The sequence below is a fragment of the Choristoneura fumiferana genome, chromosome 2 (genome assembly GCF_025370935.1).
Source record: "Choristoneura fumiferana chromosome 2, NRCan_CFum_1, whole genome shotgun sequence".
In the NCBI taxonomy this organism is placed as follows: Eukaryota; Metazoa; Arthropoda; class Insecta; order Lepidoptera; family Tortricidae; genus Choristoneura; species Choristoneura fumiferana.
In genome coordinates this window covers 4542244-4568379 of record NC_133473.1, presented here as the reverse complement: position 1 = coordinate 4568379, position 26136 = coordinate 4542244, and the positions used below count along the sequence as shown (strand labels likewise).

At 36.8% G+C, this 26136-nt stretch overlaps 1 protein-coding gene across 1 annotated transcript in view; it reads right to left on the bottom strand.

Annotated features, from left to right (window-relative positions):
• The window catches only part of LOC141445677 (uncharacterized), a 28048-nt gene extending 6116 nt beyond the window's left edge, over nucleotides 1-21932 (bottom strand). Inside the window, exons 1-4 of the mRNA XM_074111571.1 lie at nucleotides 21854-21932; nucleotides 14659-15004; nucleotides 2900-3093; nucleotides 524-680 (exon numbers count right to left, since the gene is read on the bottom strand). Coding sequence (XP_073967672.1) covers nucleotides 524-680; nucleotides 2900-3093; nucleotides 14659-14820 — 513 coding nt within the window. The 5' untranslated portion in view covers nucleotides 14821-15004; nucleotides 21854-21932. The remainder of the gene's footprint in view (nucleotides 1-523; nucleotides 681-2899; nucleotides 3094-14658; nucleotides 15005-21853) is intronic.
• Between the last annotated feature and the right edge of the window lie 4204 nt (nucleotides 21933-26136).

Genomic DNA, 26136 nt, shown 5'->3' with positions numbered 1-26136 from the left:
CTGCCCACGTCCAGTTAAGATCCCTGATAGCAAGGCCCCTGGCTGAACCTGTTGCAGCAGTGACCACCAGTAGATCAGTATGACAGTTTTAATAACGTGTAAATTTTACCTTCCAATTCGTAAAGCTATCACTTCCCACGTTCAAAAAAACCCTGGTAGCGTTGTGACCAGCAGATCAGTTTGCACTGATCTGGTGAGTTTGACATATCTTTTATGTTTTAGGTTAGTACCAGCAACCCCTAGCAGATCAGTTTGCACTGATCTACTTATTTACAGCTTAAAAGATTTATCAATCTCACCGTGCAGACAACTCCAAGTTTACAAGGAAGGGGGGATGGGGTCACATCAAGTATGGGGTATGGTTAAGGCTCCACCACTGTCTAAACCAGGATCGGTGTAAATGAAAATCTAACCGTGCAGTTAGCAACCCCGTCGCTGCCCACGTCCAGTATAGAGCCCTGGTAGCACGGCCCCTGGCTGACTCAGTACTACTAACGATTATCAGGCAATGTTAAAATCTTACCGTGCAGTTAGCAACCCCGTCGCTGCCCACGTCCAGTATAGAGCCCTGGTAGCACGGCCCCTGGCTAAGTCGGTAGTAGCAGCGGCCGTCAGCGGGCCAGTGGAGCAAGGTCTCGTCGGCGCAGAGCTGCGGACGCACGCACATACCCTGCCGCTCGCTGCAATACCAATTAGGTGTCATCGGGGTTTCCAAGTGTTAGTCATGGAAACTGAATACTATAGAATATAAATTTCGTATGAATTTGATAACATTAAAGTTAGCATTAATATAAGAGTAACTTGAGATTTGCTTGACACTCCATTGTATTAGTATAAGAAGTAAAAATTGTACATATAAATATCTGATATTTGACCGAAATATGGCCTAAACACTTCATTTAAACAACGTCTGTGCCAATGGCAGTTTGTTGGGACAAATGCAAAATTATGAAATAAATATTTGTATTTACATTTTTATCTTGAATTGGTGTTAGTTTATAAAGTTTTATTAAAAATGCCACATAATGTAAACGTACGAGTGTTCGTCACATTAATTAATTCCCTATAGATGTCACCCTGCTGTCGTCTTTATCTCTAATGCTATAAAATTAAAAATCTTTAATGGCAACTACAACACTAACGAGCAGTCGTACGTTTATATACCTTACTTAATAAACTGCGCGATTTCTCATAACATAAAAGTTTAAAAACTATGTCAATGTCTGTTTGCTGCTAATAACCTCAACAGCATATTCAACAACAATAAATAAATACTTAAAAGCTCTGGTTTGATGCTCAATAAACTAAGTCTAAAATTAAGCACCAAGAGAAACGGTTATTACAGATTTGACATTGACCTAATTCGCCTTCTCTTACTATCAATAAATAAATATTCTTTTAGAACAAAATCACAGAAATTAATTGAATGAAAAAAATTGCCTAACCAGAACATACGAGTAACTGCGTATTTTACATCCGAGCGATGACCGACCTTGTAGCCGTAATAGTATAACTGTCCAAATCGAATTTTAAAACCGCTGGTAGTGACAAAAAAGTTTAAGTATCTCTCTCATACATACACCTCAATCATTTGTAACCACTCGTGCCTAAAATACTACGTTCCCAAAATACCAAAACTTGCAGGTGGTAGGACCTAATGCAAGGTCCGCCCGGATTGCTACCACCATTTTGCTAGCTAATCCTGCCGTGAAGCAGCAGTGCTTGCACTGTTGTATTTCGGCGTGGAGAGTAAAACAGCCGGTGAAATTACTGGCACTTGAGGTATCCCATCTTACGCCTCTAGGTTGGCAACGCATCTGCAATACCCCTGGTGTTGCAGATGTTTATGGGCGGTGGTGATCTCTTACCATCAGGAGACCCACTTGCTCGTTTTCCATCCATTTGAATAAAAAAATTAAATAAATACCACATTTTTCAAAATACTACATTATCTATTACCTACCATATTTCTAGCTTACCAGATTCTCGTTGAACCACATTTAGACCACATTGTAAAATCGAAGATTACTCAAGGAAGTGATTATTATGGTTTTGGTCATCGTATAAAGGGAATGTAATAAATTGGTAATGTAGTATTTTGAAAAATATGGTATTTTGGTAACGTAATTATTTTAGGCACGAGCGTTTTAAATATGGCACAGTTCATAACTCAACAGTATAAAAGCCAAGGGATCCAATACAAACGAGGTCTCCACTGACGTGACCTTAAGCTACAGCTTCACTGGATATTTGTCATCATTTTCCGGTTACGTAAACACTTTTGCAATACTTCCTCGAAAACTTTACTTTGGAATCAAGATGAAGGTGATCAATTGGAAGCTAAACCGGTTATTCTTTAAGAATGCGTGCGATCGCAATATTGTTTTAGGAAGTGTGTGTCATATTATGTAGGTATCTTTTCCTGCTTAACTTTTTCCATTTCCCTCTTAGTTTAGTGTGGAGAAAAGCTAGCTTTGGCTTATGAGATTAGAAAAGCAAGTGTTAATGAAAAAAGCCATCGGATCTAAAATGGACCAGCCATCGCTGACCTTCACAGTGTGGTTTGGTAGCACATATATTAAAAACTACATTTAACACCTATTCAATAAATACACTATTATTTTGAGTTAGGCAAATTGTATTTCTAAGATACTTTTACTATTGATTAAGTACAAGTTAGTTTCGGAAAGTGTTTTCGGCGAGCGAGAGACGTCAAGTCGAAAGCATCATGGCGGCCGCCCGCGCGTAGTGCGGTGCGGCTTCCGGCTAGGGATGAGCCGTGCCAACATTAGAGCTCGCCTACAATCGCCACAACAGTATTTAGATACAATTTGTTAAATGAGATGCGTGAACCTAAAGTTGCTCACAGCTAATCGCTAACAGCTTAAGCTCTACCCACCCTTTTTTATTGAAGGACTCCTCAACAGGCGCAAAGTATTCCCCTGGCCGGCAGGGTCCTCGTTCAAACAGCTTGTGGCAGGTGGTGGACAGAGGTAGCTGCGCTGTGCCGGGTGGGCACTTGCATTCTGCAATGGTGCGGCCGCCCCATCTGCCGGGGCTCAGTTCTTGTGTGTCTGGACAGGGGTGGCCTTTCTGAAATGAACGTGTTATCCCGTTATTTTTGTGCAAAATACACATAGGACGGCAGCGGGTCGGGAGTGTGGCGGGCCTATTAACAGGGCCGTATATGAACAACATCACTGCCATTATTATTATTTCGTATGGCTTAATTTCCCGCTTATAGTTAAAAAAAAATACAAAAAAAAACAAAACTACAACCTAATGTCTAAAGCCAATCCCTAGCACCCGCCGTAAGCTCGAGCAAGTCGCTCATACCTCCCGCAAAACACCTGTTGGGGCACTCCTCCACTATGTGGTGGATGGTCTGATCCGGCGCTCCACAATCACAGGCTGCCGACGCCAAGAAGCCCCATTTTTTCAGGTTGTGGTTGCATCGGGCCACACCCGAACGGATACTCGGCAACTCAGTTGGGTCAAGGGTAGGGTCGCCATCCTGCTCAAGCCACTGTTTTCCATCCCCACTGCCACTGCACATGCCAGCGCACGACCTGCCCCGCGCCTGCTCGGTGTGATGTTGTTCATATACAGCCCAGTAGGTACATAGCCCAGTACAGTAGCTACAGTAAATAGGCCCGCTGCACTCCCGACCCGATCCGCTTCCGACCCGCTACCGTTCTTTGTGTGATTTACGCTAAAATAATATGTCAAATGTTCAACGCAATAAGAGCAACATTATTGTGGAAACTTTTTGTTTTATAAAATTACTAGCCTTTACCCGCGACTCCGTCCGCGCAGAGTTAGTTTATCGCTATCCCGCGGGAACTATGCAATTCTCTGAGATAAAAACTATCCTATGTCCTTCTCCGGGACTCAAACTATCTGTACACTGAATTTCATCTAAATCGGTTCAGTGCTTTAGATGTGATGATACTTCATCACACACAAACAAAGAAACAGACTTACAAACTTTCGCATTCATAATATAATATCTAGTGAGTATCAATTACGCTGGATAGCGAAGAAGTGATCTAAGACGGGCGGAAATGTTGATTTGAGCTTGCGCTAAATAAAGCATCCAAATAATCTCAGTACTAATCGAGGTATGTTACTATTGTTAATAACTGGAAGCCAGAGAAACATTTCCAAATATTATTCAACTTGTGACTTTTTTTTTCAAATTATATTTTAATATTTGCTTTACATTGCCGCTCGAGAAATTTAAAAAATCCATTAGTAAAGGTAATTGTTATATTTTTTCGATAAAAAGGTTCTCAATAGTTAAAGCTATCGCTAATTAAAATTTATGTTCTTATGAATGTCACACGTACACGTACAAATATTTGGATAAGTTGACCTTTTAAATTTGAAGATAAGTGCCTTAACTGTGTACCTAATCTTAGCCGTGACGGCTGCAATCGTAGCTGCAGTTAATACGTGATTTTTTTTACAAAAAAAATGTCTTGCACCGTGCTTGCACCAATACTCATGAGGTTCGTTGCACCCATAGTCACCAAATCAATCCGAATTATGTCAGCAATGTCCGAATTTCGCTTCACAAGATTGCTGAAATTGTGTTTCACGAAATGTTTCCATGTGGTTTTCATTTATATGGATGTTCAAAGTGTACATTACATTGTAAAGGTTGCCTGGAAGAGATCGCTCTGAAGCGATCAGGCCGCCTATTGCTTACCTCAGAAAATATCTGTATATGTAGGTACTCGTACCTGTGTTTTCTGTACTGCTTACTATGTGTTGGTGTGCAATAAAGAGTTATTGTATTGTATTGTATTGTGTACGGAGGCGGCGTCAAAGGTAACTTTGTCTTTAAAAATCTCGATGAGAACTTCTGGCCAAATTATAGGTCATTCTGATATCAATATTAGACAGCGGTTATTTGTAAACTTGAATTCACTTTAGAGCCTACTTAAATTGACTCACGTTTAGCGGAAACTGCCAAATTAACCCTACAAGCACGTATACAGGATGTCACGTCCACAGCTTATGTTAAAGTGAATATGGTTTGATATTCAAAGCATTCAAGGAAAGCGCGAGAGGGTCAATATTACTTAACAAGTCAACTGTTACAAAACAAACATACGTACGAGTATGCACCGGACATGTTTATGTTTACGCCTTGACTTCACACCGTGGTTTGCCCAATTCTTTATCCCGTGGGAAACTCTAAAAAACAGTTTTTAGTACCCGGACCTCATTACCTTAAGTACATGACTTGTATAGGTATTGAGTAGGTACCTGGGCGACCGAGCTTCGCTCGGGCTAAAACCCGATAACAAGCATTTTCCCAGAGATAAGACCAAGCTAAATTGATTTTCCATCCCCGAAAACCCCTCCATACCAAATTTAATCATAATCGTTGGAGCCTTTTCCGATGGACCGAGATCCCCGAAATATATATACAATAATAGGTGTGGTAACGGTTGAACAGTAAAAAAAAACTACGTGAAAATTCCATACTGAAGTAACCCTGAAAGCTATATTAATAACTGATAATGAGCTTTACAACTCCTACGTATTTGGCTGACTCTTAATCCCAACCCGAAGACGTACTTTCACATGATCATGTGTAAACCTATGTACGCTAGTATGCTAGAATGATAGTACACTAAATTGACTGCATTGCGCCTGCAAGATACATTAGATTAGATAATGCATGAACTTCCTACAAAGCGTGACTAAAGGCCGCCGCCCACGATCCAACATTATCTGCGATCGAACTAGACATTGCACTGACAATGTGACAGTTCGTTAGTTTGTTAGAATGAACGGCCATTCGTGTACTTCATGATGAATCAAGTGATACCTTATGAAATACTGAACGTTGACTTGCACTTTACAAAATGTCTGTGTTGTGTTAATTAATTTGATAAGCTCGGAAGACGACGAAACTCACATTTTCGTCACTAATTATGTATTTTAACAGTCCAACCATGGTAACCATGAATTGAAAAGTGCTTTCATAAAAGACCAGCAAAAAAACCAGTGACTCCTTGACTTGTTGGTATTTGGTAGTGATCATTTCCCATCAGATGATCCACATGCCCGCTTGCTTCACTCTCATAATAAATAATCCATCATCATCATCATCATCCCAGCCTATTCGTCCCACTGCAGGGCACAGGCCTCCCCTCAGAATGAGAGGGCTTGGGCAGTAGTTCCCACGCAGACCCATTGCGGATTGGGAACTTCACACACTCCATTGAATTGCTTCGCAGGTTTGTGCAGGTTTCCTCACGATGTTTTCCTTCACCGTGAAGCTCGTGGTAAATAAATAATGCTGTTAAATTATTCCTCGTTTAAATAAAGTTCATTGCTAAACTAATCAGTAAAGTGTCGGAAGCAATTAGCATGTTAGTGATCACACTGGTAATTTAAATTTCACGTCGCCCGATTTACTTTCCGTACTAGCGACCGATAGAACTCACATTGCTCGAAAATGTCGTTGTAAAGTAGTGAACAAATTGTACTCAATTTAATATATGTAGGAGATAATTAAAGCTGTAAATTAATCTGGTCTACTAGTTGAAAATTTAATATGAGCATGTATTGTATCAGTACACAATTTTAACCACTTTCTCTTAGTAATCACAAACAATCATTTTAGTAAAGAGTTAAGGATTGTTCAACTATGTTCACATTATAATTTGCATACCTACGTCAACACCATGGTGGAGTGGATGAGTGTATCGACGTGCGTCCTAAAAGCGTAATACACGACATGGACAGACATGTTACGCCGTGTTGTAGTACCTTGGTTGGGTTGGAGCTGCAACCTAAGAGTAAAACGGTCTGTTAGATAGCAACATTTAAAACTAGAAAGTCAAATTTTTGGAAGCTATCAATTTTTCTAATATATTTTTGGGAAGTCCAATCTGTAATCCTTTATTGTCTATGATGACACCTTTATTCTGTCCAGATAATCCGTTACGTAGACAAGCAAAAAAAAGGCTTAAAAATCTATTTGTGGCTTGCGAATATTCCACTTCACGTTGAAATGGCATGTTGCTTCGCTACATTTTTCAAGTAAACGTTTTGCTATACCATAGCATAGATTGGAACTCTGACCCAATCAAAGTTGTTGGGAAGTTGTATCCGACCGCGTAGAAGAAGTTTAACGTTTGAACACTATGTTGCGACACTTAACCCTTGAACCCGTGCCGGAAACTACACGTTGCCATTTGTCAATTGTGATCTTTTTCCTGAACATACGCGAGTATTGCCATTTTATGTGTACCTTTTCTCTTGTAAGTAATAAAAATGGAGTATGGTCTTGCTCGCTAATCCTGCCGTGAAGCAGCAGTGCTTGCATTGTTGTGTTTCGGCGTGGAGAGTAAGATAGCCGGTGAAATTACTGGCACGTGAGGTATCCCATCTTAGGCCTCTAGGTTGGCAACGCGTTTGCAATACCCCTGGTGTTGCAGATGTTTATGGGCGGTGGTGACCTCTTACCATCAGGAGACCCACTTGCTCGTTTGCCATCCAGTCAAATAAAAATAAATAAATAATTAAAATCACAAAGTAAGATTGACAGTAAATGAAACAGTCTTAAAAGTATAGATGGTAGGCTTGTTGGAGACTGTTGTCCGAACTAAGAGTAAAGCTGCGTGTGGTCATCAGGTCTCCAGTTCTTAAATCCCCACAACTACAGAGGTCCTGACGAAGAACATTAACTATATCAAGAGGCTAGGTAAGGTACTTATAATAAAAGAAAAAACTAACTATAATAGAGAGTTGTTGAAGAAAATAATTAATCTTAATCTTTTGTCTGGTCTAAACATAACATCTGAAGTCAGACACTGATTTAAAAGGCTCATCTACTTCACTAGGATAATGTGCAGTTTTAACCATGCAGTTGTTTCTAAGATTCCTTTAAAAAGAAGGCGCTCCGCTCTGCATTTCAAAGAGATATATCCACAGGGCACCGTTGTTTTTTAACTTAAATATCCTTCTTTATTTTCGGGGGTTAAACAAGCGTCAAGCTAACATATGACATAACAACGAGAAAACGATCGCATAATTAAATCAGGTATCATAACACTTGCTTTCTCCTGAATTAGGTAAAGCATATGCATCCAACATTATAAGCCCGCAGCTCGAAAACAATTTTGTAAATGGGCGTATTAGCATAACGCTTTAAGGTTCTTAAAAGAGTTTGGCAATGTTGAGAGGAATGTTATAATAAACGGTTATTTTAAATGAATCGTCATCGTTTTCATCATCACCATATTTTACTTACTCAAAATGAAAGTTTTTTTGGTATAACGTCATCGTCTCCCCCCCCCTTGCTGTACATCTAGATTGTCTTCAGAAGTAGATAGGAAGTTTTGATTTAGTGCTAATTGGTATTTAACTGCACCATCTATGAGAACGACATCAAAACAACAAACTACATTAAGTATTGACAGTCCAGTCGTGGACATAAGGGTTTGTTCACCAAGCAATGCAGACATGTCTATCTATCCGGTTAACCAGTACTACACCAATAAGGGATAGCTCGTCGTATATGGAGCAAAAATCTATAATCGAAGTAGCATTAACCATAATTATTACTAGTCACTAGCCATGTCAAAATGCAAGTTTATATCTCAGGTGGTCAATCATCCCCTATTACTTTTCATAAGTGGCGTAGCTAGGCCAGGGCGGTACGGTCCCTCGCCCACGGCATCTCTTTTGCTCAATTAAAACGCCGTCATTAAATGTGTGGTGCATAATTATAGGGCTTCGCAAAATATATCTTGCCAACACCAAGATCCTGCAACGCCACTGCCCCTTATATTTCTTTTACTTATTTTTTTTTACCGAATGACGACAAAATACACTAGACAAAATTGTTCTTTGAAAGACAGAGCCATATTAAAACTAACTAAGTTTATCTTATATACTGTTGGACTGATATAGGTCCAGTCGAGTTCTAACACGATTCTATCTTCACCTTCTTCTGTATAACACGGTTCTCTGAACATGACTCTATTGTCAACGGCGTAGAGGCGTGTTCAGATATTTTTGATCAAATTTTTGCTCACAAGTTTATGAACTAGACTGTACGTACAGTCAAGTGTAAAATAAGTATCTATTCGAATCACTCAAAAATATGTTACTACGGCCTTATTGCGCCGGAATAAGAGTCTGTGGTACTTATTTTTGAAACTTTGAATAAGTTCATATTTTTACACTTGACTGTACATGAAAGGAAACGTATCAGAAAAGCGCAAAAGAAAGAACTCGCTGAGAGAGCAGATGTCCTGACACAAATTTAATTACAGTAGGTAGGTCGTTAATGAAGATCGTAAAGTAAAAGTGTAAATTAACAGAAGTCAACCGTGTAAATGCATGCCGTATGTCACGGCACCTTTAAGAATGAAAATGTCTCAATATGAAACATTTTAATTTTAAAACTAAACCTGTTTTTAATATAAAAAATATTAAATATAATGACCCGGATAACTCACGTCTTAAATCGAGTTTAGCTCGACATGTTTCGGGCTAATCCGTAGCCCTTCGTCTTCGTGAGTTATCCGGGTCATTATATTTAATATGAGTGAGTCTCACGGTAGTTTCATATAAAAAAATATTTTTGGAATTGGAATGTTTTTTACTTGAGTTCATTTGAGTCTATAGCTTCAGGGAAAAGTGACAAAAGCGCCCAGCGTTAAGCGGCAAATAACAGTCCTAAATCGCTGTAACTAATAGCACGAGTACCAACATTGTCTGAAATAATTCAGTAAATATTAACTTAAAATAGAGAAAACGTGGACAGTGACTTTAATTTTCGTGATCGATTTAATACATTATTGGGTGATTTTAGTGTTTTTGTTGTTATAAAGCTTCCTTTAAAATTTACCTGCTTTCTACTCGTACTGTACTGTACTATCACGACGATACGGTTGACAAGTAAAGACCACGGTCCGGTACAAGTTTTAAAATAATTTCTTACGCTATGAGAGACCTTTAGTATTATTATGAGGCTTATATTTATTATAGTGACTACGCGCTGGCTTTAATTAAATCATTCATGGTAGGTAAGTACCTACTTTACTTATAATGTACGAGTCACCGTTTTTTTCTTTGACAGACGGCTCAGGTCATTGATAGATACTAAATTATTTTACGGCAAAATGGAAAAAAAATAACTTCACATTCAAAGAAACTCATTTTTTTAACCTTTTGTTGCTAAAATCAAAAGCACTTTAGTTAAAGATTTCATTAAAATGACATAAAAACCTTTTGCACTGTTTAACGGGCATAATTAATTATCTTAATTATTGAATATATTTTAAATACTAAGAGTTAGGCCACTTAGTGTCTTGAAGAAATGAACTTCATTTGACCTATTGAATGTACCCTTCAAGTTAACGGAAATTAAAAATAAAACATTATATAACAACCATATCCGTTTTACATGCATTACGAGTGATTAATTTATCAAATCAAATCAAAACATTCAATAAAAATCATCAAATCCTCTTACCGACTCTTAATTTTCATTGATCTCAAAATACGATTTTACAACCATGATTAAAGATTTATAACGACGCAAGCTCTCATCTCTAATTGATCTTGTGGATCATTACGATTCGCTCGTGACTTACCAATGTGTTATGAAATCTCACAAAAACTCAGTTCTACTGGTCTAGTATTTATTAAACCAAAATATGCGAGTTATGTATTACATGTGTGTTAATTTTGTAATTAACACACTAGGTCAAACGGACCGGCTTTGTGATTTTTTAATATTTTTCTACGCATCTACATAGCACCTGTTAGCAATATGAAAAGTTATTATACTACGGATCGGAGAAGGATATGTGATATAAAATCTTAGACTCACTCGTTATACTATTAAATACCTAATGTCTAATCGTTTGAGCTACGGATTGTGTATTTGTTTATGTGTAGATCTCTTGACATTCGTTTTAAAACTACTGAAATTAATCAGGATGTGTTTTTATAATTGCACTCTTTTGAAAAACCCGCCTTGATTTTTACTTTTTTATAGTCTTGTGTTTTAATTTTGTTCTTCAAAAACGAAAAAAAACTGTAGAACCATGGATTATTGATACAGTTAAGTATCATTTCATTAACAAAAAGAAGTGGATAGATCCTAAACATTAAATTGCACAACTATGAAAACACCAATGTTCGTTTATAAATATTGCGTTGGCATAACTCACTATTTCATTTAAAATATCTTAAATCTTGATTAAGCCTTCTCTCTTTTTTTAGTCATTGTAGGTATTGTGCTCTTTATCGATTTCAAATTAATGATTACAGTGATAAACTAGCTATTCATAGTTTTTTTTTTCTATGTACTTTATGTCTTTTTGTATGTATAATTTGAATTTTACAGCGCATTGGTGTTTACTGTAATGCTGTAATTTTATGTTGGAATATTATTATACATACCTTTATAACGCTGTTCAATACTATTACCTATATCGTATTGTATGATTGAACCGTCACGTCGATGTTTTAAGCTTTGAAACGACAGACGACTCGTGGCCCAATTATGAACAGTCTGCTCCATTGCGGCCTGACATTTGAACACAATAGTTAATAGTTGTCTTAGTTTGCTGACGAAACGCCTTGCGTTGGTGAAAGCTAATTTTGATGAAACATCTTAATGAGTGTGTATTATATTGGCAAGCGAGATGACGATGTGTTCGCAATAATGTCAACATAAATTAGGAGTTAAATTGTATTCAAATACAACAATGTTAGCATTATCATCGTTATCAGCCAAAAGATGTCCACTGTTGAACACAGCCCTCCCTCTTTGGACACCATAATTAAACGACAACTTGTCACCTGTATAAGTATTTACCAGTTGCAACTTTCGTGATGTCGTTGGTATACCTAGCGAGAGGCCTGCCAGCGCTGCGTGTTCTGGTTCCTTCACCACTCGAGAACCTTTTACCCCAAAAGGTTAAAAAATGTAGCAAACTCTCTTATTTCCTTCTTATTATTTTTAATGCGGCACACAGAAAACCCGGTCATTTTCAGAAAAAAAACTCTCATTTTGACCAAAGTAAACTAAGAGACCACAAAGCTTAGGCATTCCGTGAACTCGCCTTCCAACTCTTGCGCATCAAACAATATAGGAAAAGGTAGTACGAGATGATAGTAGGTAGGTAACGTCACAAAGGCCTAAATGAAATAAGCATCACATGGAACACAGAGGGGTTTGGAACTATTTACTAACTCATTGGTTTTTTTTTTCGTTTGGTCGGTTAACTATCACCCGAGTAAACATCCAAGCTGCCAAATGAAACTAATGTCATGCCATTGCTTTTTCAAACCAAGGCTTTTAGTCGCTTTAATAAGATATGGCTAATTAGATAGGTATAAATTGCTTAGAAACAAGCAAATAGTTAGTCGATTGAGTTGGCATGGCAAATTAATGGCTTCATAGCTAGCTATTGTCATACAAAATCGATGGGACAATCGTGTTGGACAGCTTATAAAAGGAACCCCTATTGATTTAGTAGTGTCATCTAATCTGTGTCTGCACAATCTCAATCTGTATTTAGCAAACTCAAAGAACTTAAGCATATTACGGTTGCATTCTTCAACCTGCCAGTACTTATGCCAAATAAAGCCATAGAAAAAGCTGTAAAGATTCGAACCACATCCACCGCAAGTTTTTATGGAATCTCAATGGGGCACCGGTATAGTTCAGTTGATGTCCCGAGGTGAGTGACTTGCTTGCGCAATCCGTGCCTAGCCAGTTCTACTGGGACGCTATACTTCTGCGTCACGTTTATGTAGATGATATTATAGTAGTTTACTTTATGACTTGACTAGCCTTTACCCGTGGCTGCTTTCGCGTTAACGTTACTATCTGGCATTTGAATTGAAATTCCGGGATTACGCGATGTTCCCGTGGGAATTACCAAGAAATCCATCGTGGCTTCCCTTTACGTTGTATGATGAACACGCGTACCTACAACATATCATATGTTTAGGCTTACAGGTTAATATTTTGGGATTTTACGTGTTTTAATATCCCGTTTAAATATCAGGATAATATAATAAGTATCTATCGTCTTATTCCCAAGACTTCGCTATCTATGTATTAATTGCATCCAAATTCGTCCAGCCCTTTTAGCGAGAAAGAGTAATGCCGAAATTAATCAATTTATATTTTTTGACACGATTTTTACAGTCAGCAACAGTCATACTATATAGTTTGATAATAATTCACTAAATTTGACAACGATCATGCGTCTTGCGTCATTAAAAACGTCTCAATATGATCTTTAAAAAACTGCATCGTAAGCTTTATATTATTTTCGCCCCGCTTGGTTGCATTTCTGATAAGCATCCGCATACAAGCACACATAAAGAATTATAAAAATTATTAAGAAATTGGTAAGTATTGTTGTTTCTTCTCACAGCTTAACGTGAGGCAATTAAGAAAGGCACTGGATCGCGATTAAGAAACTCTATCATTGCAATAACGTATGCGTATTTGCTGTGTCGACAGTGAAATCGTTAAGCGACAGTTTTTGCTATACTTTAGTATGGGCCAATGTTGCATAGCGAGGCAGCAATATGGTTATTATTTAAAGCTTAGGTTAGATCTGCAAGAAAATTCGTAATACTTACTTGCACTACCAAAGTAAAGATAACAAAATTCAAATGGTTAATAGGACACCGCAATGTAATACAGCTAGTACGATTTTTCATGCAGGGCTTTACTTTAGAAACGAAAATTAATTCTACACTGAAATTATAACCCTGCAAAATGTCATAGGGCTATGGGATGGGCATATAGCTCTATGTAGCTATTGCTGCTTAGAGTGATTGAGACAGGGCCTTGAAGGCGCTTATGGAGTCCATAGACCAGAAGAAGCGACGTAGGGCAGCGAACAGACTGACGTAGCTGCCCTTTCGATTTTCCACAGAAAATCCAATGTTTGTTTTATATGTACATGCTTGTAAGCAGCCATTGCATCGTGTATCTCATCCCATCGAGCGCCCTGCCAAAAACAAAATGGAGAAGGCAAAAGTTCGTGCGAAAAGGTATATTGTGTCATTTCGAGATAATAGTAGGTCAGTGGGTAGATCGATCGGTCACGGTCTCTCGTACATTTGCACCTCCCGAGTGCACAACTGGTTACGTTGCTATTGAAATCAACACGCAATGTGCAATTAGAGCTTTTTAAAAAGCATTTTTGACGTTTGGAATGCTGTTTTGGATTTGTATTCGTTTTTTATAGCTCGTTGTTTTGGACAGATTTACTTACCTACCATGTATTACCATGATTTTATTGGAAATTGCTGAATTTGAGCGGTACACTATTAAAAAGCAAAATTCATATTAGTTTGCAATAGATTAACGTAAGTACAGACAAAGTCACACAAGCTAACAATGTTTAATGACTCTTGGTTAGTTACATTACACAAATGAATCTACATTTGTATCCACCCATAAATTCTCTACTCGTGATTATCATGCACATAACTGTATCGAAACATCAGCAGTTCATTGTAAAAGGTCTAATCATGATTTACATCCCGTATCAAATATGGTACACAAGCTAATAATTTTCTTAAAACAAATCGTGTAGAACATAGTCGTAATGTTGTTTCATATCATTGATCACTGATAATACAAACCTTATAAATCGTATAGCATTTGCCATCGGTCGGCCAGTACAGCATGAGCCAGCCTCTAGGATGCGAGGCGCAAGGATTCCTCCTCACATCAGCCCACGGCGGCGGCAGAACAGCCGCCTGCGACCCACAGAACAATGCTGCCAACCACAGCCAGGCCGCCATCTTGAAATTATCACCTAAGTCCTCCTTTCAAAACACTGTCCACATTTTCACACTGGCACTCAAGAATATTTTGTTTTTTTTTTCACCGCACGCGATCAATTTTACAGTCTTGATTGGCAGTATGGGGTTATTCTTGCGTAATATTCTATTTTTGAAACTGCAAATTTTTATTATGCAAATCGTACTGGATGTGCAATTGCGTAATACGATAACGTTTAGATCTGATAATAGATATTATACTTCTGTATACAAATGTCAAAGTAATTAATCTTCGTCTCTCTAAACATTGCAATGGTGTGTTCTGTCTTTATCCTATGAATGAGATTATTAGTCTTTTCTGTTTTACTTTCATTTTATACTTACAAAAAAAAATACTATACTGAGTAGCACAAAATTTGGCCCACTCTCCATACAAAATTACCTATAACTGCATACATTTGAGGGCCAGATTTTTTGCTGCTCAGTATATTTCGATGATGATTCACACGTTTGCAAAAATTAATAGACTATCGATTCCGTTAAGAGACCTGACGCATAATTTTGCCAATCATGAAACAATTTGATTTAATATCATAATTGATTTAAGTGGTTCGGCCACGATTAATGATACCGTCTACCATTTTTATCGAAAGAACAATGTGAGTGAGCAATTTGGACAAATTGCCTCAAATAACATTAATTTAACTGAAAAACCCACAAACTAACACTTAGCAAAATTCACACTTTTCAATTACTAACTGGACTTTATCATGCAAAAGTATTCACCTCGATATTTCGGTAGTAACTTAATCTTTCTTAGAGCTTAAAATGTTAGGTAATAGTTCTAATGACAATGCAAAAATCGCAGAAAGGTAGAATAAATACTTTCATTTCATTTCTACACGTCTTAACTACAATCTCCCTAATCCTCATGTCTCCAGCCGTGTATTTTAAACATTAACCTATGACTACAATCAAACTCGGAAATTTAATAAGCTGGATATTTGTATTTATTTTACCGGTTTATTATTATCAGAAAAATACAAATTTGGATGTGAGTCGAACCGAATTTATTTTGTTTTATTTATTTATTCAGTTTGTCATCATTCTAAGTTTTCTATTACAATATAGATGGTGCTTGGTGACAAAAAGATGCCCTAAGTATGAAAATAAATTATTGAAATAATTTATGTAGTTTCATCTTATATGCTAACGCTCGGATTGGTGTATATGGTAGGTATAGTATAGTACGCACACGCGTATGGCGTGCATTGAGTAGGCAGTATAGTAGGCAGCGCTAGTGCTGGTCGCGCACGCGCACTGCTGCAGCGCAAAATTCCTACTGCCTACCTTGGAATGAACCGATTGTAATTGTTATCGTTATTATTGTAATTTTAATCTTTATACACCCAATTAGTAGTACCTCTATGCACTTTGCTTTTACTGCTAAGTCTCTATTATGAAATAAATACTAGTCTTTGCCCGTGGCTTCGCCCGCGTGAAATTCGGTTATCGCGCGCTGATCCCTCGGGAACTGTGCATTTTCCGGGATAAAAAGTAGCCTATGTTACTCTCTGGCCCATAAACTATCTCTACGCCAAAAATCACGTCGATCCGTCGCTCCGTTTTGACGTGAAAGACGGACAAACATACAAACACACACACTTTCGCATTTATAATAGGTATTCGTTTGGATTAAATAAATCCGCGCCACTAAATAGCACGCATCCCAGGATGAAAACGAACTGGGCTGGTCTTCCAGCCACAGCTTAACATTTCTGGCTTTTTCAATATATTTAGCTTGTCTCCGCAAAATTTAGAAAAAAAAACCTATGTAAGTATGACGTTATTAATACCGCACAACATCATAAAAAGGGTATACATCTACAATTATCCATTTAAAATTAGCTCTTCCCGACCGAAATGTAACGGTCATTGTTCTCGGATAGCCATGATCGCTGCTAACGGTGCAGTTACCGTTCGGAGCTCGCAGCCGAATGTTGAAATGCTCCACAATTATTATTAACCCAGTTACTTCTTACTTGAATTACGTGGAAGCGATTTGTGTTTCGTCCAAGTCTTGGGAATTCGCGATTCGTATAAAGTTGGATCGTTTTGAAAACTTATTTCGTGGTCTTATTGTTTTGTGCGTACTTTTAGCTATACCGCACTGCCTATTTGAGGAGTAGGTTATATATTTCAGTAAAACCAGTATAACATATTTTTTGAATAAATAAATAATAATAATAATTACAGGGGTTTACAGCCAAAATAACCTATCTGCTGACCCATTCCTTTAGTTTATGGAGACGCCTTGTATATTTTTCGCCGATATTGAATTTTGCAAATAGACTACAGCGAAGTATATTGCGGTACTTGCTAGTGTAAGACAAAAACGATTCTAAGAAATATCACGCGTGTTACTTCCCCTTAAAATACTTATTTGTTATTTGTAAAAATACGAGTAGGTACATTGTTTGAAGCAAAGAAAAAGATAATACTACATTTTAAACTTTATTAACATAATAAACTAATAGTTATATGTGAAGATATGTGTGTGTATTGGGTATTTTACAGTAACGGTTGATATTGGAATTTTCATTTCAAAATCTAGTCAAACCTTTGACGTGGCATACATTGAACTCTCACAATTTATGGAAACATTTATCAACTAAGATTAAACAATCTTGAAAACATTAACATTTAACACGGGGTCTTCAGTCAAACTAACTGAACCACCAGCTAAATTATTTCAGATTAATTAAAAAATAAAACCGCTGACTTCTGACAATTAAACCGTTTCCAAGTTTAGTTTGTCCGATGCAAAGTAACATAGTAATAAGTTTATTGCAGCGATAGATACCGTAAATGTATTAGTAACTGCATGAATGAGTAAGTACTAAGAACTTACTGCAATTAACGATTCCAACGTCATTAATTTACAATGTTATAGTTCCGTAACAAAGTTGCGTGTTAAAAAAACAGCGGCCCGTTAGCGATATTATCTTGCTACAAAACTGTTTCGTGTAAGTGGCTAGCTCTGATTAATTGTATCTTCCTCACACTTTAATTAATGAATGATACCAGACGTAGTGAAATATTCCCGATATCTTACGTCTTTAATCGAGTTCAGCTAGACACGTTTCAGACTAACCCTGCATTACCCTACGTTTGATAAATAAAAATTAACGATGAAAACGTCTAATCAAATCTATTAAATTAAAACATTGAAATGGAAAGAACTTTCTCAGTTTTTTGGCAGCGACTCGTAAATAAATCGTTTACTGAAAATCGTTGCACACTGACTCACAAGTTGATTGCAAAATACTATACGTAGCCTTGACCATACGTAGTAAAATACTGGTTTATTTAACCTCCTTAGCTTTACTTATAGAAGTAATAATATATTCTACGAGTATGTCCCCATTCACCTAAAAAGAATACCTAGTTGAAAAAACCGCCCAAGAGCGTGTCGAACACTCCCGAAATAGGGTTCCGTAGCCATTACGAAACAATTAAGTAATATTTTCTAAGGATTTCGTAATTTGTACGGAATATTCCAAGTTTAGGTATATTTTATATCTTAAGCTGCTATTTACTTAAAACTTAACCGTTATCATTTTCCTTGTAAGTTTGATATACTAACTACCATCCTGATTTTTGTTTTTAATTTTCCACCCACCGGTTTAGATTTTAGAGGGGGGGGGACGGGGGACGCTCGATTTTAATGAAAATTTACTTTTTAAAGTTGAATATTTTGCAAACAAATCACTGAATCGAAACATCGTTTTAGCAACCCCCAAATGGTTTTCAAAGCCCTATTCAACGATACTCTACACTATAAGGTTGGATGAGAAAAAAAAACACCTCTACTTTACGTATAAAAAAAATATTTTAATTTTTTTTATTCTACCATTATGTCGGCATAGTTTACATATATATTCGTCCAAAATTACAGCTTTCTAGCATTGATAGTCCCTGAGCAAAGCCGCGGACGGACAGACAGACAAACAGACATGGCGGAACTATAAGTAAGGGTTCCATTTTTGCCATTTTGGCTACGGAACCCTAAAAACTGAAACCATTACTGATTTTTGAGATGATCACGATTTTGGATGGATCCCCACTGTTGAAGTTTAAGTTACAACAGAGTTTTAGACTACTAAACTTGTTTTTTTTAACCTTTTTAAGGTGGTCGGATTTTTTATTATTAAACCTTTTTATTAATAGTATTTTATACAACAGTTGTATAACAGGGTTCAAAAAAGGTAAGTGGCGTGAGTTACGATGTGAGCTTTAGCAACATCGTAAGAAAAAGACGCCACGAGTTTTTTTTTACTTACTTATACAACGTTGCATACATACAATACTTTTTCTTCGACTGGGTACTTATTAATTACCTACCATACAAAATAAGAGAAATAGTAAACTTTAAACGTTTTCATACTATAGTAAAAAGTATGGCAAACGCAAAGAGAAGGTAAACAACAATAAACAAGTGAGAAATATGAAAATGTCAAAATTTGTCTAAGTTAAATTTTGTTTTTGATTAACGTTTACTTGCCTGTGACGATGTTAAAAATACGCGTTACTTACTCGTATGTTGGCAGGCAATGGATTATGTTCGAAAAGTTTTTATTCTGTATAAAAACCATATAAAATATGTAACTTGCACCTTAGCCTGTCCGAACGTACGAATTAAGAAAAAAAAGTAAGTGGTTGCATCGTTTTAGCAACATTACGATAGAGTGCTGTTATGGGGAATAGACAATATAGACTTTTTCAGAATCTTGTTATGTATGCTGTTATATTACTGTTCGTGATTAAGTAAATCACAGATTACAGTATAGTAGAAGAAAAAAGCTTTTATTATATTACTTATAATACTCAACATTGTCTTTGGTTTTCATAAAAAACTAACCCTGAGCATCATCTCTTTTAATAATGCTTGCCCAAACGGTAATGACGAATAAAATTCCGCTAATATTTAACCTAAAACGAAAACTTCTACGAAAAACAACCAAACTAAGTTTGGGAAATACTAACGTGAAGCGCTCCTGACCTAGAACAATCTCATCCAAAACAGAGATTACATTGCTTGACTATTTCCTTATAATGCCCTCTACTTATCGGTTATCTCATTTCCGCCACTTAATCTGAATAGACAAAAACTTACTAAGATTAAGCAAGACTCTAGCTACCAATTGTTGCAAAATGTATGTTGAATAACGCTCACCTACACCACCGTCAATAATGGACCTTTGGTTTGCCTGTGAATCGTTAATGACTTGGTGACAAGGTTTTTAATATTTTGACCCAGAATGTCTATGCAAATTGTGGAGACAGCATTTGCGTTACTGTATGTTTTATCTACCAGCTTCTTATTTACCTACTGCATTGCTTGGTAACTTTTGGCTACAATAATGGTAGATACTTTTTTGAAAAAAAAAAAAGCAATAGCAACATAACCTAACCAACAAAAAGTTGGAAAACCTTCGACTTTGACACTTCAAAGTTCAATATCTCAAAACGGATAAACCGATTTTGATGAAACATGTCTAAGAGTAAGAACCATCGCTAGATAACCTGATTTCAAATAAAAAAAACGGCATTCAAATCGGTCCACCCGTTTAAGAGCTACGATGCCACAGACAGACACACATAGCGGTCAAACTTATAACACCCCTCTTTTTGCATCGGGAATTAAAAATGGCCAATTGTCAAAAAACGTAAAACCGTCTATACTTGATAATTTTTAAATAAAAAGCTTTGTCGTCAAAACTGTTTGCGTGATTGGTATAGTAAGTAATACTTAGCGTGTTTGAGTATTCTGTATCAAGTACTAGAGATAAATATATTATGCAAATTAATAAAACACAAAATTGATTATTATTAATGCCGTACACTATGAGGGAGCGTTACCAATTAATGAGTAGTGGTAAAGACGATAAGACCAATATCCTGTTCCTTTTTTTTAAAGTTCGTCAAAAACTGGACAGCTACCTATTTTCCGTTTTTCGGGGAGCTAGAAAGAATATCAAATCCAAATCATTTATTCAGTAAATAGGCCGCAATGGGCACTTTAACACGTCATTTTTTTAAACTACCAGCGCTTTCTGTATTTGCTGAAAGAAATACCGCTTTACCTTATATATCGACTTTATAATGATTCCAACCAAAATAACTATTTACAACCGATGCAGTTCTATCATAAGAGATTCAAGCATTACTCAGCAGAATATTAATTAATTGCTTACCGCAATCCGAAGACTCTAAGTTTTTGTTTAGTTTTTTTATTAAGTAATGAATTATGCTTTGTTTTGTATCACAGCTTTTAATCCTTTGCAAAGCGATTTTATTTCGCGATGTAGAGCAAAAAGATGTCAAAACGGACAGCACTTAAATTTTGAACAACGGTCATGACACAGGAATCTGGCCAAACGAGGACAAGGACATACTCGTACTTTAAGGATATCGTTTTAAAGAAAACCACCTACCTACGTAGAGGTATTACCTATGTTTATGTTTTTGTACCTACCCAGAGATAATTCTATGGATAAACATCAAGCCATTTTAAGGGGGAGGAACACTGTTTACCGTGTAGCACGGGATTTTTTATCTAGATATTTAATTAGGGAGTAGAGTCCTACTGTTCTCAAGGAATCTTATGTTCCTTAAAATAGGACTCTAGGACTCTATTACAACAGTAACAAATGCTTTTCAGAATATGTCTTTGTTTTATATTGTCATGTAGGTATACTAATTTGATCGCGTGCTCGAAAAGAAACAAAAAATAAAAAGAATAAGATATAAAGAATGGCTATTATTAAAATTGTTGAATCTTTGTTATTATTAATAATAATAAAAAGTCATTGTATGATATTTTTTCGTATTATTTAAGTACTTTAATAATGTCTCTTAATTGTTGGTACATATGGTATTCACTTTAAAATGCTTTTGATTTAAAAATGTTTCAGAAATATAATATAAATGCAGATAAGTTTAAACTGCAATCCAACAGAAAAAATGCAATAAATAACCCCACAATACGCACACATAATTAACCAAATTTCTGAATTCCCTTCCCTCCAAAATTCGAACTTCGTTCTAATTAAAAAAACACTGAACCATAGACAAACCGAAAAGTTAGCGAGCGAGCGTTCGGACCGAGCGGCGCGCGCCTAGCGCGGCTGAATGACTACTGAGGCTTTCGAGCTTTGGCTTTGTAATCAGCCAGTATTATGCGTGCATTACGTATAGCCATTTACATTTTAAAAATAAAGGATTATAATTAGTGACTAATCCAAAAATATTTTGGATTAGTGAATCCCGTTACAACCAATGTTTTCGTAAAAAATTGTATCTATTCAACTCTTGTTTATCTCAGTTAAACGCAAAACCGTACCTACCAACATTCTGAAAAGGTATGTTTAATGTTTCAGTCACAAATACCACCGACTGCCAGAAAAAAAATATGCAGAGATGTTATTTCCATGTTAGTCAATGTCAATGATGTAGAATTTATACAAAACAAGATAATTGGAAGTTCACTACCACATTGCCGAAAATTGAAATACTTCATATCAGAAATGGCTCGACAGTTTGTCATAATACCATCTATTTTGCTAAAACTGTCATCACCTGGTTAATTAAGTCCCATTGTTCTAATCTTAACCCTAATTCTAAGCCGTGGTAGCCTAATGGTTTTTGACCTCTCAAGCAGAGGATCTGAGACGTGGGCGCTAACGATGGGCCTCATGAGGAAGCTCAAAGTCGCTCAGAGGGCTATGGAGATGGTTGTGCTCGGGGTTTCTCTGCGGAATAGAATCAGAAATGATAATATCCGCAGTAGAACTAAGGTTACCGACATCGCCCAAAGAAGAAGTGGCAGTGAGCGGGGCATATTACTCGCAGGACTGATGGCCGATGGGGTCAGAAGGGGAGACGAGCTGTCGGTAGGCCTCCAACAAGATGAAGGGACGACCTGGTTAAGATCGCGGGATCGCGGTGGATGCGGAAAGCATTGGGGGAGGCCTATGTCCAGCAGTGGACGTCTTTCGGCTGACATGATGATGATGATCATGATGATGTGCGAAATTACATTCGAAGTTTACCACGAGCTTTACAGTGAAAGAAAACCTGCGAAGCAATTTAATGATTTGTGTAGAGTTTTAATTCTGCGCTGGGCTCGCGTAAGATCTACGGCCCAAGCCCTCTTATTCTAAGAGGAGGCCTGTGCCCAGCAGGGGGACGTATAGAGGCTGGAATGATGATGATGAATTCTAAGCAAATTTTCGATGGCTGCATGGACAATAGCAGTGTATTCAACCACCAGTTGCTATTTACAAATGCTATCACACGTAATTTGACCGCGGCTGCTGTCAAACACATGTTGAGTGTTGATTTTCTTCATTAACAACTTTACTCTCAATTAAATATTAGCTTTTCCAATCAGCTTTAATCTTTAAACGTCAGTCGACTCGCGAGTATTTTATATCATTGATAAAAATGCTGAGACTTTCGTTGAATAAGTGTTGATTGCTCTATTATAAACCGCAATGAATAGTATAGTAGAAAGTTAAGTCACATTCAGCTATAGGGATGTGGCATTTTTCTTTTAAATTCGTTACATTTTACTACTGGAGTAATTTTTTTCACGTAATCATATACCTACAATCATTTGGCTGGAATGGGGGGATCCCCACTTAGCTCTACCAAAAATGTAAACGATAAATTGTTTTGGCAAACCTGAAGTATTTTCAAAGACTGACAACAAAGTGATCCTATATGGGTTGCGTTTTTGCCAATTGAGTTACGGAACCTTCATTTTTTTAATTCAAATACAAGTATTCACAGTAAGAAAACTATCATCAACATAATTGACATTACCGTAAGATAAAATAAGTCAGTAAATTTAGTATTTCGGCAGTTCAAAAAACTCCACTTAACGCTACTTTATCTCGCAATGTCATTGCTCTAAGCAACTAATGATAGAAACCACGCATTCACACATTAGAACGGGACTTCAATTTGGAAATTAAGAGCATTACAATAATAGGTTGTACAATAAACACATTAGAACGGGACTTCAATTTGGAAATTAAGAGCATTACAATAATAGGTTGTACAATAAGGGCGTAAAACGCGCCACTTAACCTCCGAGCCGCAGGTGTTTTTTTCTGATTGCGAGGAAATTAAATAGCAACATTGCAAACTAATGTTCACCTAAACAAACTTTTTTGCATTCCTGTTTCTATAATAAACTTGTTACAATTCACACACATCAATAATGCACAAAAATTACTAGTGACAACTACGTTACACGAATTGGAAAAAATGTGTTAGTGCATTGGTCTTTTCTTTTGCCTTGGTCTTAGATGAACATTTTACTTTATTGACACTTTTGAGCTTGTTTTAGAAACAAACTCGTTTCTTTGTTTCTTTTTCACCCAAAAACATCATTAGATCACACTACTAACTGTTATAAATCCATTACGTAACCTTGATCTACTTTATTCAGCCAGCACACAAAAAACATCCAGCTGCGCTGCCGAGTCAACAAAATACTGCGATTATACCGGAACCGGGTACAGAAGCGTTTAGAACTGGAAAGATCTGAATACTACGACAATGTGGCTCAATATGGTGTCATGGGCACAGGCCGTAAGCTCTGAGAGATACCGTTAAACAAGGTTGATCGACCCTCTTATAGAAACAAACGCTCCTGTATTAACGTACAATAAAGTACTCGAGCTCGCTTTTCTATTAAGCTAGAGAAATACCGATGGTTGTCAACAAGTAGACACTTATGGTAATCATACGTTTTTAGGTACTTTCATAACTTGTTATGTATATTACGTAGCTATGTTATAACTCTGTTATATTCAAAGGAACCAAATTACTACACATATGTATATTACTCCTTCCTACTGGCTACTTTTTCCACATAAAATTATATATAAAATATAAAAGATAAAACGAACGCCAGTTTAAAAAATATGCAATAGAATAAGTTCGGTTTCGATAAAAATGGTACACAAACCTAAATTCAGTTTCAGTTAAAATACTCATTTCGGTCGGATATTATATGAATTTTATGTCTTAACGAACTGGCGTTTATATCGGAGATCAAACTTATCTTGAACTTATGCCTGGAATACAAGAGGTAATGCTTCTCAGATCACCGAAGAAAAGAAATGATACGGTAGGTATTTGACTATTTTTTATTTATTTTACAAATCAAAATTGACTTGTTATCGAGGGGAAAAAAAATTTAAGCTGCTTTTATATTTATCTGAGTTGGACCGATTTGAAATTCAATTCGATTCATACTAGTGGGTGACGTCGCAGTAGCGCCATACCTACAATGTACAAAGGCGAACTATTCCCTTTAAGGGATCTCTATCAGTCAACCTTTGAGTGGATGAGAGGAGCATTCAGTTAGGGACATTCAAAGAGTGAGATAGTGGAAGCTACGAAACGGGCTTTAAATAATATAAAACACAAACCTATAAAAAAACTTTCAATACAAATAAACTACCTACTATATACAAATATATGCATATGCGAACAACAAATTAAATTTTTTATAACAAAAAATAGAACCGACTACAAAAAACCACGAAAATAATTTTCTACCAGTTGGAAGTCGGTCGGTGCCTCAGTACCAGCCAGCAGGAGCCCAATATGTAGTGTGTAGGTGAGGTTGGCGACTGTAGGTCCACTCCTGCTGGCTCGTGCTGGCACCGACCGACTTCAGACTGGTAGAAAATTATTTTCATGGTTTTTTGTAGTCGGTTCTATTTGTTGTTATAACTTTTTTTACGCGCTTTTTAGTGTAAAAGATCTAAGATACAATAGTTTAATGTCAACTGCTCGCCACCTTTTACGAAAAATTGCTTTTTCCGACGCAGAGACGTTCATTATTGAGGAGTGCTGGTGCTTCATCGCCCGTTCCATTTCACCATATGAATTACGATGAGCTTAAATTGCTTAGCAACTGCGTTAAAGTACTTAATTGAAATTCAACCCGTGAAGTACTTGTTATTGAGTAGTCGCTCCATTGATCAAATTTGGTCTTCATCATCAGTTCCACTTCACCAAATGATGATTTTCAAGAGCAAATGCACGAGTTACTCCTAAATATATCGAAATTACCTTAGACGTTCCTACATTATTAAAAGTGTTCCCTCAATTTCCTTAGGATCCGATCATCAGATCCTGATTTGGTGCTTATGGGACCTAATTGAAAGCATTCCTAGACAAAAGAAAAATTAATTTTTCTAATCGGTTCATAAATGACGGAGTTCTGAGGTAACAAACATAAAAAAAATACAA